This window comes from Sceloporus occidentalis, unplaced genomic scaffold, assembly GCF_023333645.1.
Source record: "Sceloporus occidentalis isolate IW3139 unplaced genomic scaffold, rSceOcc1.0.p SCAF_419, whole genome shotgun sequence".
NCBI lineage: Eukaryota > Metazoa > Chordata > Lepidosauria > Squamata > Phrynosomatidae > Sceloporus > Sceloporus occidentalis.
This window is the reverse complement of record NW_028317399.1, coordinates 328,961-342,222: the sequence shown is the minus strand read 5'-3', so window position 1 is coordinate 342,222 and position 13,262 is coordinate 328,961. Positions and strand designations below refer to the sequence as shown.

At 43.3% G+C, this 13,262-nt stretch overlaps 1 protein-coding gene across 1 annotated transcript; it reads right to left on the bottom strand.

The window, feature by feature from the left end:
• Nucleotides 1-3,970: 3,970 nt before the first annotated feature.
• Nucleotides 3,971-12,914, bottom strand: LOC149272795 (kin of IRRE-like protein 2). Its single transcript, XM_089506746.1, has 16 exons — nucleotides 12,833-12,914; nucleotides 10,262-10,321; nucleotides 9,141-9,290; nucleotides 8,752-8,901; nucleotides 8,466-8,623; nucleotides 8,169-8,319; nucleotides 7,881-7,986; nucleotides 7,618-7,763; nucleotides 7,285-7,412; nucleotides 6,517-6,643; nucleotides 6,198-6,298; nucleotides 5,839-6,037; nucleotides 5,467-5,571; nucleotides 4,854-4,951; nucleotides 4,665-4,730; nucleotides 3,971-4,393 (listed from the first exon to the last, which is right to left on the bottom strand). The coding sequence occupies exons 1-16, from the start codon at nucleotides 12,912-12,914 to the stop codon at nucleotides 3,971-3,973; spliced, it is 2,250 nt and encodes a 749-aa protein (XP_089362872.1).
• Nucleotides 12,915-13,262: the final 348 nt, after the last annotated feature.

The window sequence follows — 13,262 nt, the reverse complement described above, 5'->3', positions numbered from 1 at the left end:
TCAGACACCCGTTTATCTTTCTCAACAGACGGCTTCGGATTTTTATAAATCCACAAACGGCCATTAAAATGTCAGGAGCGGTAAATGAAAACTAAAAAAAACACACCGGGAGCGGAGCTGTAAGCGCCTTTTAGGCTTATAATGGACATTTCCCTGCCGGTATCACTGAATTAACAGAAGGGGTTGAGTCTACCGTCCCCCCAGCAAAGATTTCGACAGAAATTGAACCGTAGAAAGAAATATATCCTGATAGAAATTGAGGAATTCACTGTTTGTTAAACGGTATATAATTGTAGTGATGACATAATATTGGAATACCTCCTAACGTGTCATACGACCAAATAAGGGCACTTTTGTTTTAAGGGTGGAGCTTCAGCCAGACTTTTTATGTCACCAATTGATAGTTGTTTATGTACTTAAGGCCTTTAGAGGAAGAACATGATTGAATATAATTCATTTTCCTTAATCAGTCGTTGGTCTCGTCTTAGATTCAGGAGCCGTATGTCTATCCACACGTGTTTAAATCCCCTCACTGTATTAGCTTCTACCATTTCTGCTGGGAGGCTGTTCCACTTATCTACCCCCCTCATTGTGCCTAATTTCCTCCTGGAGCGACGTGTATATCTTTTGCCTGGGAAAGGGTTAATCTGAGCCCTGCAGAGGCATTATCTACCTTTCAGTTTATGATAAATGACCTGCTGTGAATGCAGCCTGCTAAGTAAGTCAGGTTATCTGCTGGCTGCATAATAAAGATAAGGAGGCTCTCTGCTCATGTTACCAAGAAGAATGCAGATGGCCAGTAGTGGGCGCCATTGTGCTTCCAAATTACACCTTCGCTGCTGCAGTAATCATCTGGAAATCCATTCTTTGTACAACTCCCATCATGCTCTACCAGCCTGGAAGTCACAACAGGGGAAAAATAATTAATCGTTAAATAGTTTCTTGGTGTTATCCAGCGCTGCAAATCACATATCACTCATTTTACTGATGCATTTTATTTTACGTTTGGTTATACATATTTCTCAGCGTGGACAATTGCCAAAACCCGCCGTTTCCCATGATCCCTCTGTGCAGACGGCGTCGGGATCCTCCCGTCAGCCCGAGCAGGAAGTTGTAAGCCGCTTCCTGTTCTCTCCCCGCGGTGTTTTAGTGGACGGCGCAGGAGCCTCTAGCGCTAGAAATTGTTTCCAGCCGCGCAGGCCCCTCCGTAACGCTATTATCACAGATACCTCAGGGGAGGGGTAAGGGGTGATTTAAACCAAGATGGCGGCTCCCGCACACAGCACAATAAAATATATGTTTAGGAAGCAAAGTATGAATGTTATGTGCTATATAGGGCCAGGAATTAGGATCGGGAATAACCTGCAATGTGACAGTTCTTTCATTGAGTCTTTTTAATGGAGGCGCGAGACTGCTTTAAATCTGTTTGATGAAAGTTGTCTCCCAAAATCCAGGGACAGTCTAGATCCTCAGTCTAACCTCTCCTAAATGATCCACTACTTCCGCTGCTTGAGTAACCACTTATGTCCGTACAATGGGCAGCTGGTCATTACTTTTCAGACCCGTGGTGCTTCGGGGAGACCTCCCGCTGTGTCCTGTGGTTGATTAACTAAACAGATAAACGCTCTTGGGGTTGGCTTTTCATAACGCATAGTTAATGCAGACAGTGGAAGCTGACTCGAGTTTGCATATGAAAGAAGAAAGCTAAGTGAGTCAGCAGGGGGCTCAAGGCCAATATCTACCTCCTTGTGAAGACTAGAGGAGTGTGAGTTGGCTCAAAAGCTTCCAATGTAGAGTTCTGGTCCTCATTAAGTGTCCATCTATACTGCTGGTCTTGGGTGCCGCTCAATAAGTCCAGTCTAGACTTGGGCTTAGCTCTATCACTGGCCGGCTCGCCCATCAGCTGAGTTTGTTCTGGTGATGGATACTCTACTGTCACTCTATACAGGTGGGACGCCCAGCCTCTTTTTGTCAGTTGGCCTTAACACGAAGAAGAAGAACACTTTTTGGAAGCCTTACCAAAGCTTGAGATCTTTAGACTATGGCCTCATTGGACCTTCATCCATCTCCAGCTACGAATCCCACCATGTCCTAGAATGCTGCCCTTGGCCACCAGACTCTTTTCAAAATGCTGTACACCTAAAGCGGTGTTTCTCAACCTTTTTTTCTGGCCATGTAACAGATTTTCTAGTTATTAATATCAAGTACCTTTTGCCCAAAATGCAGTAGCAGGTTGAGTCCCACCATGTGCCTTCATGTGAAAAAAAAAATGGTGGCTTAGGACCTGTGCTGTGTTCCCTTTTGTAGTGATGAGGGTGGGAATATTGTTATTTTTTAAATATATATTATACATTTATATTGTTAATACATGATAAATGTTTTCTTAAAAATAAATATACTTGTTATTGTTTGACATTTATTTTTTTAATTAAATATAAATATTTTTCATGAATTTACAGATAAAAACAGTCATTGTTTTGCATTTTAATATACACACATAAGAAAAATAACAAAGGAAGGCAAAAATATATTTATACAATATGATATTTAGAGCAGGAATTTACTTCTATACATAGAATGGAAGAAAACAAAAACTTTTAAGGCAGGAAAAAGCGTGAAGAGTCCGGAGTTGGGGGGGGGGTCGTCACAGATAAAATATGATTTAAAAAAAAAAAAAAAGCTTATTTAGCTAGATAATTCTTAACTTTTAATTTACAATTAAAAATTTGTGACCTGAATCATGTAAATGTGGAGCATGAACATTGTCTATATACAAGTAGTATATGCAAATTAGCATTTCCAATAAAATATGATTAATTTGCATATGATCTTAATATTTCAATAAATGTAAAAAAAATTCTCGTGATCTATACATTTTCCTGCAACTTTGCTAACAAAAAAGGCTTAACTGATTTATTACTTCTTTATTATATGATTTATTATCATTAAACATTTGATCTCAATCTTTGGAGTGTTGAACATCTGTGGTTTAGCCCTCATTGGAGTGAAAGGGGTTAATAAATAAATTAGCAGCCTGCGGAGGGTACAAAATATATTTAAAGCAAAAAAAAAAAAAAATTATTAATTACCAACTTTACATCAATATGAGCCAAGCAGGCAATTTCCATCCTGTTACTCCCACTTAGTGCTTCAGAAAAAGAAAACATTTTCATAGAAATTTGTAGGCAAATTCCTTAACCCTTTGGGGGTAGATGTGTGATAATAAGCAAGAGCTTTTACTCCTCCAAGGAATACCCCCACAGTTCAAACCTCCCATAGTTCTTATGCCCTATAGGGCCCTTCTACTGGTAACAGGGAGGGTGGGGGGTGCTTCAGTTCATAGCTCACCCCTCTGGGACCCAAAGGGTTAATATTTACTCATTCTATATTAAAAAAACAATAGTGATTAAAACCACATTGCATTATATACAGTGCCGCGCTTCACTCTATGTGAAATACTAAAAGGCATTTAATTCTGCAGTACCCAACATGGCCACTAAGTGTTGCTGTTGGCATGCCCCGGTCTTGTCACGTTTTCAGCTGTCGTAATACTCGTTTGTTTACCCCAGCCTTAAAATCAAGTCTTATTTAGAGGCAAATTTCTCGTGTTGTTCTAAATAAATTAGCAAAACTTTGTTTCTTCTTCTTGATTGTTTGATATGGGTGGGCGATGATGGACGTATTTGTTCCTAGAAGTCCTTATTGGAGTGCAGCTTATACTTTTTTTTATTTTTTACGTTTGTCTATTTCTGGTTTTCAGTTTTTGCCATGACACTTAATGTTTCTGGCCTTATAGGATTGTTTAGTGAAGTATCAAAATGTCAACAGGAAGACACAAGGCAGCCATTTTGAACTTGTTTAAAAAACAAACAAACAAGATGGCTTCACGTTTGTTTCTTTCTCTCCAAGCTAAAGTCCTTACGCTTGAATTTCCTCAGCCATTTTGGGCAGTCCGGTATGAGAAAGTAGGTCACACGTGAGTCTGCATACGTTGCTGTGTAGGCCGTCCATAGTCGGAAGTTGTGGAGAGCGAGGCGTAGGAGAGGCGTGAGAGAGTGGGGCCTTGTTCCAGGGAGTCGTAGCGCTCGGGACGGACGTAGCTGCAGAAAGCTCTAGCGTAAGGTGCTGGATGGTGAGCAGGGCCTAGTAACATATGAGACGGGCCTTGGGGCATGTGGATGCGGTCACTTGCTGGACGCGGAGTGGTGGCATATCGGTGCGCATATTCATATAGCTTGGGAGGCCCGGTTAGAGAAGGGGTAGGGCACATCGGGGCAAGAGAGGCAGGCGTAGAATAAAGCGGACGAGGAGGAGAGGAGAATTCTGGGTAGGCAACCGTTGTTGGGCGGGATTCTTCTTGAGCGCGAACTTTGTAGTAACCATTCGTTGGATCCTGTTAAAGAAAAAAAATAGTCACAAAAATATCCAGAGGGGGAAAAAAAAACCACTTAAAAATAATGAGAAAAGGAAGAAAATAATGAATAAATAAAAATGTAATTTAACCTGTAACTAAAAACACGCTACTAGAGTTTATGTTTTGATCTTCACAAAAGTAGTTAAAAGTATCCAAAATTCCATAAAATATCCATTACTCTTCTCTAATTAAAAAATTCAGATTTTTTTAATATAATGTTTGAATGATTGGTAGTTCTTATTAAACTCACTTGAGGTTCATCAGGAATGTCGCTGTGCTCCGTCTGTGATGTCCCCCGAGACTCCGTGTCTGTGTGCTGGGGCAGAGAAAAAAAGGATATATTAATTTTTTCCCCAAAAAGTTCAGAATTCTTAATTTCACACCTGTCTGACCGCAGTGCATGGACAGCTGAACTACAACGAGAATTATGATGTCTCACCAGTGGTTCCTTGAGGTCTTCTTCAGAATCACTGGGGTGTTTTTCACTGTGCTCACTCCCGGACATGTCCACAGCAAGAATTTGAGTGTCTTTAACATCTAGAGAGAGAAAGAGAGAGAGTTATTGAGAATTCTAGAGAGGCGTACAGTAGAGAGACTGCATGGCAGCCAAAGACAGAGAAGCTAGTATAGAAAATTAAAAAGCGTAACCATGCATTTCAATCAAAAAAACGGGGAAAGAGCTCTAAAGAAGAGGTGTCAGACGTTATGATTGATGGGAACTCGCTAGAATAATTTTATATGGTAAATAATGTAAAACTTCCAACAGGGACGAGTCAAAACCCACAGCCTATACTTGGGTAGACTTAGACATGTCTCATCCGGAATGTAAGAAAAGTAAAGGCCATGAGAGACTCACAAACACTGATACTGAATGACAGGGGGAAGACGGTGATAAAACCGTTAGAGACGCTCATAGCACGAACATTCTAAACACTGGTATTCGGATATACGTTTCTCCCTTACAAGGAAGAGAGATATAGAACAATTGATGGCAGATGTAGCCAGGCGGACGCAGATAGAGGTTATCGGAAGAGACGAGAAGCCTTGCTCACCTTTTCTTGGCCGACGGCAGCACAGCACAATAATCGTCACCAGCACAAAGAGGCAAAGTGTCCCCGAGCCCAAGGCGATCGCCAGGAGAGTAAGAGGCAAAGCAGCTGGGAAAAAAAGACAACGGAACGATCAGATGATAAAGCTGACAGCTACAGCTTATATAAAAGCCAGATGATGCCATTGGCTCATTGTGTTGTTACATAGTTGCACAGGTTGAAAAAAAAAAAATTAGATTTAGATTCCATCATGTTCCACCCGGACAGGTCTTTGTATTGTCCTTGAATACATGAATGGTGCTATCAATGGGATGCCTTCTTCCGGGGAAGGTTAATAGTTTGGAAAGCCTGTCCCATAAATATAAGAGAGCTCACCTTGTTGCCTAAGGGAGATGATGACAGAGTCCTCCCCGAACTGATTAATCGCGCTGCAGTTATATTCGGTCAGGTAATCAGAATGCTCGGTCCCATCAATAATCAGGTAGGAGACTGCACCGTTGTTAGTCGCCCTTGTCTCCACTGAAAAACGACCCCAGGTTCCTTCCTCGAGACTCTGCTTGTCCCACGTCCAGACCTGGAAGACAAAGAGATGTGAGAAACAGGAAGACTTTTGGAACATCAACAAAGAGGACGGCGTAGGGGAAATCGCCGCTTGTAGAAGAAGACATTTAGAAAAGGGGCAAAGGCTCAACAAGAAGATATCAGAAGAGCATCGATAGGAAAATGAAACGTACGATTCTGTCAGGGGTCGGTGTAGTCTCGACCGTACACTCCAGTCGTGCCTTCGCTCCAAGAGTGCTCTCGTAGTTTGTATCACTTGTGATAACTGGAGGCCCTGGATGGTGAGCACGAAATCATGAATTAACACCAAGCTTTCATTGTACAGAATTCAGAATCTTCAGAGATTTATTACACTTCCTAACCAATTCATAAAATAATTACCTCCTAAGCAATACATTTTGGGGTAAAGTGACTGATTTTATTACCCGACAATCTTTGGGTTGCCCAGAACATTCATGGCAATGAATTTCATAGCTCCATCTTTTTTTTTACCTCTCACGGTCAGTGTCACTTCTTGCTCCATGGTCCCGATTCGTGGCACGATGGCTTTGCACACGTATGTTCCGGCATCTTCTCGGGTAACTTTATTCAAGGTCAGGGTGTTTCCATTACTTAGGACCTGGGAGACATACAGCTTTCTTGAGAAACACGGCAAATTGAAAAAAAAGGACTACCTGAACATACAAAGAGGCGTTTCAACGTCTACAAAGCAAACTTCCTGAAGCCCTTTGTGGACAATACATCCCGTTCTCGAAAAGAGACCCAGGAAACAAGTATCACGCAGGACCAACAATAAATTTCTCCCTCATTCGCTCACTCCCGACAGGTTGTTATAATTATCCCCCACCACGTGAAGCTGTGAGAAAAGACGGATAATATATGACGGTTGGGCTTACGAACAGATATTTTTAGAACGGAATGGAAGCCAGCAGGATATCAGGACCCAGTTTATGGAAACAAGATGCTAATGTTTAGTATTCTTTTAACTTCAGTGTTTATAATACAGTTTCCTTTATGTAATCAGCTTTAGAAAAGGTTTATGTAGAATTTAGGAACCTGTCATGTTAAACCAGGAACCTTCTTTTAGAAGACAGGAACATCTATGAAGATCTAGATCAGACTCCTTAACGTTTTTCACATTATTTCTCTCTGGTTCTTTGCCTAAGCCACAGGCTGTAGGTCAATAGCCATCATGTAGATGGTTCCCCGATAAATGTGAAGAGTACTCCTGGATTCTAGACATTGCTTTTTTGGACTTACCTCTCCAGATCCTCTCTTGCTCCAGAACTGGGTCGGGGTGGGATTCCCAGTCCAACCACAGAAAAACGAAGCATCTCCACCTACATCCACTGTCATTGGACGGGGCTCGGTTAGAAGACGTGGGCCAACTAGAAAAGTCACCAATGAAATAGATTTGTGGTCAGTTTAGTGGACTTACTTCCAAATTAAGCTTTTTACTTGGTCAATAATGATCAAAAACCCTAAGCTAAATATCAGTATTTACTAATTACCCCTAAAAATAATGCCATTTATCTTATAAAGCTTTTGCTGCCGGTCTCACAAGGTGCAGGAATCATAAGACGTAATACTCACACAACACATTTACTGCTGTGCTCACGTTGCTGCTTCCAACGCCGTTGGTGACCTCACATGAGACGGGAGCTGTGAAGAATGTATGGTCCACGGTTACATGGTAGCGGTCGGTTGACACGGGCAGTGGTACGCCACCTTTCGCCCATCTACAAAAGAGAGGAGCGGATGTACATAGATTGAGTCAAAACTAGTATTTACAACGCACCAGCAAGAAACAGTTAGTACCTAACTTAGCTCGACAAAATTAATATGGACTAACTGACCTGTAGCCGGCGACCTCTGGGTTGGAAACAGCAGTGCAAAGAAAAGTGACGGAACCTCCTTCTGAAACTGTTGGTGGATCCACCGAGAGCGTCACTTTTGGGGGATCTGTAAAATATGAAAGTCAGATAAATAGGTATCCCCCGCTCATCTGCTGCATGATCATCATGGGTCGTGATGTTTTGTGGCATGAGTCTGCAGTGGTTGCCCCATTTGGTTCAGTTTGAAGTTCCAGATCAGACTCGCGGACCTTGAGCATTATCTACCATGATCTAAAGAGTGAAACTCACATTGCACACTCAGCATCACCGATCTTTCCCGTCCCTCCGGCAGGGCATCATTCTTGACTCGACATGTGTAGGTGGAACCGCTGTCTTGGAGAGTAGGGGTGATTTGGAGACTGCTGACAGCACCCTCACTCTTGCCATCTGATAGCAACTGCTACATGGGGACAGAAGAAGGTAGAGAGGCAGAATGTAAGAGTAAGTGATGGGAAAATGGCAGCTCTATCGTTCAGAATAGACGAGTCATTGGTCAAGGTGAGACAGCCACGGGTCAAAGGTATAATTCCATATTAACCAACTGACCTTGAAATAAATTGCCCAGTCCAGCTGTTTTCCATCACGGTACCATGTGATCTCTGCTGCAGGTTTTGCTACAGGAGCGAGACACGTGAGATTGTATGGGACGTTCAACAGGACATTGAGGACAGGAGACCCTGGAATCATTGGTTCTCCTGGTGGAACTGAAAGAAGTAAACCAAGACACAAAATAAGGTATGGATATCAAATATATATCAAAAATATCAAAGGCAGTTTAGAAATTTAGTCGAAAAGGCCATGCTCCATGCCAGTGTGAGTTGGGCATACTCACTTAGCACAGTCAGATGAGCTCGCTGTGACCTCAGCGCTGCTTGAGTTGCTTGGCACTCATAAATGGCATCATCATTCAGCTCCACTCCCTCAATGTGCAGATTGTGTTCCCCTAACGCAGGGTCCCCAACGATAGAATAACGAGACCATCCTATGTTAGAGATAAGAAGGTGAGTCCCTCATGTGCTTTAGCCTTCTAGTGCACAAGATAGTCATCATTATGACCCAGAAGCCTTCTCCTGATCCACAACTCTTAGATTAAAAACTGTGCTTAGTCCAGTTACACAATAACCATTAAAGTTTGAAGAACAGTGCTGCCAACCCTGAGCAGAAGGTGGTCATACGGGTGTTGGTTGAACACACTCTGGTGCCTTCCAAAATCTTGATTACCTGGTAGGTCTCTCTCGGCTCCCAATGCCAATCCATCCATCGTCCACTGGACAACCCCACGGTACCCTATCACCACGCAGGGCAGTGTTACGGATTTTCCAGCTACAACCACCTGGTCCGAAGGCTGTTGTGAAAAGTGGGCTCCATAACCTGCCAGGGAGGAGGACATAGATTAGCAGGACTCCAGAATACCAAGAAGTTCTGGAGGCACATCTCACGTTACATCTATATCTGTTGCTAAAAACTCTTCTTTGTCTCCTGTTTGGGACAAAAGCCAACATAATTTTTTTTTCTATGACACCTTCAGACGATTTGCTTATTGAAAGCAACAGATTTCTCCAACCATAAACATACATTCTATCACTGTATAGAACTCTGGCAAAGTTAAGTAATACGTTTGCAGAAATACATTGTAACCCACTCCGGATACAAAAAAAGAAGAAAAACAATTCACAATATCATTGTGTTGCTGGAGTAGAGTAACATCAAGTTAATGATGTATTATTCAGAAGCAGAAGCATGTTAAATTGATATACCTTGACGGGAGGGTAAGATATTTCAAATTTCATATGTTGCTAGACAGCCTGGGGGCAGCAGTTTTCCGTTACACTTGTTTTGTTAAAAGTGCTTTGTGAGCCGGAGGCTGTTGTTGAGACACCGCAGGAAGTGAAGCGTGCGAGGGAAAATTAATTCCCCCAGTCTGCCCATAAACAGTATAATGTCAATATGCAAAATACGTTTCATATAGGATGAAAGCGTTGCATTAGTATTCCAAAAATGTAGAAAACATTAAACATGGAAACCAGTTTCCGATCAGTGATGGGCTTTAGGATTTTTTTTTGCAGGTTCTGGTCCAAGTGGACACTCTGTACATGGGTCGACGGGAATGCTAGTAGGCCATCAGAATCACTCTGGCATTTGAAGGGTTGGTGGGGAGGTCAAATATGGTTCTGGGTTTTGGAGAAGATCCCAATACTTTTAAATAATGACCCAGAATTCAGCTTTACGGGTGACTTTGTCATCTTGGAGAAGCTTTGGGGAGAAGACACTAAATAAAGTAATTAAAGGGCTATTTATTGGCATAATCATTTTATTTACGACGACGGAAAAGAGTGACATACGGGACAACAAAGAGGAGCGCAGAACTTGGTCATTGTCCTGCATCTTGCAACCCAAAGCACCTAAAAGACACGGGATAATGCTGAACTAGGGATACCTCTTATGAGATCACCATGGGAATTACATGGATCCTCGGACATATTCAGCCCGTATGTCTCCATATGATTAATGTCCTCCCCGCCATTCGTCTATCATTGGAAAGAATCTCTCTTTTTGTGCGATTTTTGGGGCCAGGCCTCTTCCTTTGTATTCCTGGCTGTCTCTAAAGCCCTTTCCTGTCCCCTGAGTGTCTCTAACAGATTTTTAAAAGCTGTTTTTTCAGAATTAATCCACTTTCACTCCCTTTCATGCTTTCTTTGGCTTTGTGTAAACTGACAGCATGATACTCGGTGGGGTTGAATGAAGGAGGGGGGTAGGGTCCTAATCTCTTGTTCTGAAAAAGAGGGGTAAAGAAGAAAAAAAAAACACCCATGGGGGGGCAACAAAACAGGGATTTAAGGCAACCTCTGCTGGAAACGTGCATGGCGGCGCACTTAACCAATTCACTGCCGGAGGATCCGCTTATATTTCTTATCTGGGAGTCTGTGTTAATCTGATTATTAACTCTATCCTAGGTCTGTTCTTTAAAATTGCAAACTACTTCTCATGATGAATAATTTAGTCCTCGTGGTGATGAGTTGACTTTAAACTGGGCTAGATTCAAGTGCTAGCTCTTCTGCCAAGGATAGGAGGGCCATTGTTCCCCTCCCTGTCTGTGGGGGGGGCTGCGGAGTGTTAAGTGGAAGTTAATGCACCATATGGTGTGTTTAAAAGACCATTTGTCTCGTGTGCTGGTTGTGGTTTTTGTGATATGTTTATTGGAGCGTGATGGATCCTATTCATACATGTACCGCCGGGGTCACAGGCCTCCCTGTTACACAGAGACAGAGGGGCAGACAAACGGGGGAAAAATGCCCACTGTGACAATGGAGCCATAGAGAATGTCACCCAATTAACCAGTAAAATTCCAGAATGGCCGGTTCCAGTTAAGCGAGCTTATTGTTTCAGCATAGAAACCAAATTATCCGACTGCTTGTTTGCCTAGCTGCAACATACCATTTCTACCGGATGGCTGTTCCAGGTATCCCCCACCCTTCTCCTAACTCTGCCAGGCACCAACTTATATAGTTCCTCCTCGGCGGGACAGCAGGATTCGGGACTGCAAACCCGCCGAGAATGTACACTGCGCATGGAGGGTAGCGCTTCCAGTTTGAGTGGCACGCTACCTCCCAAGCCCCGCCCCCTGGCATGTAGAACTTTGCCCCAGAATTGTCCATCTTCGGGAATTCCGAAGGAACTGGTGAAGATTCTCTATGGCTGACTATGGGTTTTAGCCGCCAACCGGGCCGCGGTCAATTCGCGTGAGACTATGCCCAGGTGAGGTTGGCCTCCTTTTCTCCTCCAAGGGCCAAACATTGAACACATTAATAACCTGTACTGAAAGTCTCTCGCGTGCTGACGAGGCAGCCAACGTTGAACTGCGCCGTGATTATATATAGAAAAGCGTTCGGCTTGTGAAGAAATTGCTGGCTCCAGGCTGTGCGGCATTGTGATGGGTGAAATAACTTTCCATTTTTACTCAGAGCCAAATCTCACAATTACGAGGCGTATTGTGCTCGAATTGAATGCCACCAGGGCGTCTGCTTAACCCCTGCGAGAGCGCGCACAGCCCTCGAAATCTTCCCACCTCGAACAGGAGGCCGGCACAACGTCCTCGGTCTTAGACTTTTCTCATACGTTACTCAACTGTCAAAGACGTACCATAGAGAGCAAGTGTCCGATGTGGCCCCTGGGAGCCTACAATTCTGCCATGGTGTTATATATAAGCACCCCACCAAGAAATGAAGATTGTGTATCCATGTGAAAAGTTTCATCACCATCTAGAAAGCCTAGCGTGTCTGCAGCGATGAAGTTCTAGAGCCGGAACCCCACCAACCCGCCCGCCATACACACCAACAAATTCCTCTCTGTCACCACTTGAAGGCAAGATAAGGAGCAGTGGTCGTTACATATTAGCTCCCGAAACGATCTACACATTCCCTTGAGTGCAAAGAAAATTCTTTAGCCCTTCTTCAGTCGCTGAAAGGGTTACGGAGTCTGGGCTTTAAGCAGACGCTTTAATAATGAGATGTTCTTCCAAGGCCTTGCAGCACCCAGGCCCCATGGATAGGCTCTCCCCCTCTCTTCTCCTTATCTCTCCATTCAGCTCTGTTATCCCGTCAGGGGATTAGCACTTTGCTGAATGCAGACTTAAGTGGTTACAATTAAAGGAGAAGGAATAAGGAGAGGCTGGCATTATGCTGCCCCGACTCAATGGGATTTGAGATATCGCAGCACGGAATATTCTCTCCGTTCCTGATAATATGAAAACCGCTTATCAAGTAGCGGAACGTGATTTTTCTTCCATTAAAGGCAGGCGAAAGCTGGAACGGCAGCCTCTGACACAGGGGCGGACGTAAGAGTCTCCGAACCCACGTAACACATTTCCTCGCATATAAAACACTCTTCTGGTAGACCTTTTGTGCCGCACGGACCTGCTTCGAGTCTCTCCAAGCGCTTTAGAATTATAATCAGATACTTTTTTCTGTGTGAAAGCCGCGTCTTAATAAGGTCCATCGATGCAGCGAATCGCACCGAACGCCGCGGGATTAAGGAGCTTCTTTGGAAACGACCAGAATACGGACGATGATGGGTCAGATTCTGGAATGCTAATATTTGGCAGTATCCAAAACGAGGCCCTTTTTCTAATTTCACTTCGGGAGAACCTTCTCCTAATTGTGGAAGATGGTTTGGTTCAGTTATTATTTCTTTAGATGTAGGTCTATCCCAGGCGTTCTTAAAGTCAACCAACTCATCTGAAAGACTGATACATGCCCCCACCAATAGTATTTCCTACTGTTACCCCTTAAAACCACCCTACCCTTAATTTAAGGGCCAGTCTTCCTATCCGAACGTGTTCTTCAA

Excerpts from the sequence above, each read along its gene's own strand:
- LOC149272795 (XM_089506746.1), bottom strand. The coding sequence starts at position 12,914 with ATGGACCTTATTAAGACGCGGCTTTCACACAGAAAAAAGTATCTGATT. Across the intron at positions 7,987-8,168 it reads GGTGATGCTGAGTGTGCAAT|ATCCCCCAAAAGTGACGCTC; the intron begins GTGAGTTTCACT and ends CATATTTTACAG. Across the intron at positions 7,764-7,880 it reads CCAGAGGTCGCCGGCTACAG|ATGGGCGAAAGGTGGCGTAC; the intron begins GTCAGTTAGTCC and ends TCTCTTTTGTAG.